The sequence below is a fragment of the Cyprinodon variegatus genome, unplaced genomic scaffold, assembly GCF_000732505.1.
Source record: "Cyprinodon variegatus isolate N-32 unplaced genomic scaffold, C_variegatus-1.0 Scaffold1418, whole genome shotgun sequence".
In the NCBI taxonomy this organism is placed as follows: Eukaryota; Metazoa; Chordata; class Actinopteri; order Cyprinodontiformes; family Cyprinodontidae; genus Cyprinodon; species Cyprinodon variegatus.
The window spans coordinates 40,775-44,347 of record NW_015151871.1 but is presented as its reverse complement, the minus strand read 5'-3'; the positions used below and the strand labels follow the sequence as shown (position 1 = coordinate 44,347).

Here is a 3,573-nt window from a genome sequence, read left to right as displayed (position 1 = left end):
TGTGCCAGCCTTGAACCTGGATCGGATCAGCACCGGAGACATCATCCCAACTGCGAAGAGGCGCCGATGGAACCATCCCAGACGGGATTATCCCTGTAGAACCCACAACCAGAACCAGAACCAGAACCGGTCCGAGCCGGTTCCAACCGGAAGCTTGTCGCTCAGAGACCCGATATGAGGAGCGGCTGAGCGGCCAGGAGCTGCTGTCTGAACAGGACCGAGGATTATTTCGGTAAGTCGCTCATAAAACATTTAAAGCGCCGCATGGAGGCGATGGGTGTGGGTGGTGGTGGGGAGGGGGTGGGGTCATGGTGGCTGCCCCCCACCCCCACCCCCACCCACCGCTGAGTTAGAGATGCAAACAGGATGGAGGAGTCTGAAGATGATGGCGGCCCAGCAGCTTATCTCCTCCATGATGGGGAGTGGGGGGGGGGTCTCCATGCTCACGTGCTGTTTCCTGTTCTCCATCTCCAGTGGCTGCTGGTGGTGCTGATGGTGCTGATGGGGTTCCAGCCTCCAGCCGACCGAGATGCTGGATGGATGCTCCGCCACGGTGAGGCGTTCAGGGCCGGCTGGGATTTTTAAGAGCGAGGTAGAGTTTGAGCGTTTGGAAACTTGTGAGGATGGACAACCTTCAGAGGAACATTGGGGATTATCCATGGCATCATCATCATCAAAGATGGATTCCTCTCTGATTGGTCGCTGGAGGCCGCTGCTGTGAAAAGATGAGATCATAGTGAGATCAGGTTCACCTTTACTCCTACCGAGGTTCACCTGGATTCTGCTGATGGTGAGAGGCACCATGTCAGAGAGGTCTAACCCAGCCTGCTGAGGAACCATGGACTACCACACCGAGTGCTGCCTGTGTAATGCTGACGATGGTCCAGGAGGTCTGGATGAGCTCCACAGCATCCACGCTCCCAACCGGATCCGGCCGTCCTCATACAGAGCGCTGCGGAGCGCCGTGTCCAGCCTGGCCCGCATCGATGACTTCTTCTGTGAAAAGATCGGCTCAGGCTTCTTCTCTGAGGTCTTCAAGGTACGTCCTGTTGGGGGGGGGGCATCTCATCATCAGAACTAGAGCAGTCTCTTACCTCTTTGTGGGGGAGCTTTTTCAAAAACTTATGAAAATAGATTTTTGGTTTATTTTAAGACGGTGTGCAGGAGGTCAAACAAACATTCATTGTTTTCCAATGCTGGAAACCTTTGTATAATAAATGCCTTTATTATTGCTCAGTGGTTGGTGGGTAGCATGTCTGGCAGCAAGACAGGTCTGGGTTCGATTCCCGTCCCGCGGTCTCTCTATTCCAGCATGGAATTTGCATGTTCTCCCTGAGCATGTGTGGGTTCTCTCTGGGTACTCTGGCTTCCTCCCACAGTCCAAAAACAGGACTGTTAGGTTAATTGGCTTCTCTAAATTCTCCTTAGGTGTGATCGTGTGTGACTGGTTGTTTGTCCTGTTTGTCTCTGTGTTTCCCTGCGAGAAGCTGCCCTGCGCTTCTCCCCCGTAGACAGCTGGAGATAGACACCCGCACCCATCGCCACTCCAGCTGGGATAAGCATGACGGAAAATGGATGGATGGACATTTAAACAGTAAATGTTAACATTTCTGTCAACAAAGAAACACGTCATAACCTGCAGCAGGTTTCAGCGCGGCGCGGTGCCAGGCAGCTGGCTGCTGTAAACAAAGCGGTGGGGGGGGGGTCTCAGGCCATGGATCCCAAAGACTAAAAAAGGACGATAGCTGATGAGAACAGAGGATTCAGAGAAGAATGGAGCGAATCATTTGCTTTCATTAAGCGGTGTGCGGTGAGAGCGTTCCCTGCTCCTCCATCACCTCATGCTACTATGTAGCATCTGCTCCACGATAAACATTTAATCATAGATGATTATTATATATTTAAGGCAGTTTTTATACTGGGCTAATTCACTTAGATTCCATGTCGCCCTACGAGGCTTTTAAATTTTTTACTTTTACATTTTTTACTTTTACATTTTTGCAGCTTCAGACAGATATATTTTAGTGTTTTATGGTCCAATATGGCTGTTTGAGCAGTTTGGGGTGGCAGCCCCTGGGCTAGATGATGATTTCCTTTATTTAAATAGAAACCATTTATAGAGGAGTTTGTTTTATTTTTGGAACTATTTATTGTATTTCTATAATTCAGTTATGAAAGGGCGACCATTTTGATGCTTTTACTGAAAGCCATCGATTCATCCACTGGACGTGATTCCAGCGTTCCACCATGGCTGCATCTAAAGCTGCTGCAGGGCAGTAAACTGCCATCACCATATCAATGAGCACAGCATTTACTTTGACTAGGACACCCTCCACTGACATGATGCCAGTTAGATAAACATGAATCATTAAGGCTGTTTATGTTTGATATCATCTTCACGTGATGAAGAGGAGGCAGGGCGTCTTCATCCAGACTAACAGAGAGAAGGAAGCTCTCTGCAGCATCTCTCAGCAGACTGAGCTCCATCTCTGCTGTGCTGGGAGGTAAATGTTCACTGGCTCCCCAGCCTGCAGAGACATTAGCAGCTGAAGCGGTTCTTCTCTGACCACAGCTGCTGGCTTCCAGGAGAAACCCAAACCTCTCTGTCATGAGGCGGGCTCTGCTCAGTGTGGGCTTCAGGAGGGTCCAATGTTTGGCTCCAGGGGCCATTGTTTCTATCTAAGGAAACCAGCTGCTTTCATCCAGTCCTGACTCTGCAGCGTTCATCCTTTGCCTGAGTGAGGGTTTCCAGATGTTCCATCAGATTCTGCTCTAGCTTTGACTTCCACAGCGGTTCTGATCCGCTCCTTTCACCTCTCAGCCGAGTGCTTTGAGTCTCTGTGGGGCTCTGGGAACTCAGCTTTTCCTCTATCCTACTAGTCTGCTGGAAAACAGCCCTCAGCATGATGCTGCCACCACCGTACCTTACTGTAGGGATGGTCTTGATCTGGCACACTGATCTATGAGACCGGACCCACGTTCACAAACCAGGCAGTCTCCCCTCATAGAGCAGAGCTGTGACTGAGCCAGACTGATAACTTTAGCTCCATCTGAGTTCCACCTGGAAAAGACTCCACAGGGAGGGACATTCAGTACAATTCATGGAGCTGATTGGTTAGATCACTAAGTGGCACCCGCCTTCATGTCATGCTTTTAGCCAATCACAGCAGCTGTAAGATGTCTGTCACCTTCTTGGTTTGTTTCACAACTAGTGGAGTTAACTGATGCAGTCCATTCCGCATTCCCTCCCATCCAAACAGGCACAGATCGTGTCCTACTGCTGGGTTTTAGATAGAAATGAGGCTAAAACAGCCTCTACAGGTCAGCCATGTTTGTTTTGCTTCAGCCTGCTGCTTCTGGGTGATGTCATACATTTCAGTGGGTTTCACTACAATCAACATATGGGAGGCATCGACCTCTCAGATATGCTGGTTCACATGTACAAGACCCCAGCAAAATCAAGGCGATTCTTGATCTGTGCATCTCAAATGCCTGGCTCATTCATAAGAGGGATTGTGCCCTACTGAATGAGAAGCCTCTCTGCCTCAAAAGGTTTCGTCTGGCAGTTGCTCA

At 49.8% G+C, this 3,573-nt stretch overlaps 1 protein-coding gene across 1 annotated transcript in view; it reads left to right on the top strand.

The window, feature by feature from the left end:
• Nucleotides 1-3,573, top strand: part of LOC107103309 (dual specificity testis-specific protein kinase 1-like) — a 17,967-nt gene continuing 14,394 nt past the window's right edge. The window contains exons 1-2 of the mRNA XM_015402966.1: nt 1-232; nt 475-1,078. Coding sequence (XP_015258452.1) covers nt 839-1,078 — 240 coding nt within the window. The 5' untranslated portion in view covers nt 1-232; nt 475-838. The remainder of the gene's footprint in view (nt 233-474; nt 1,079-3,573) is intronic.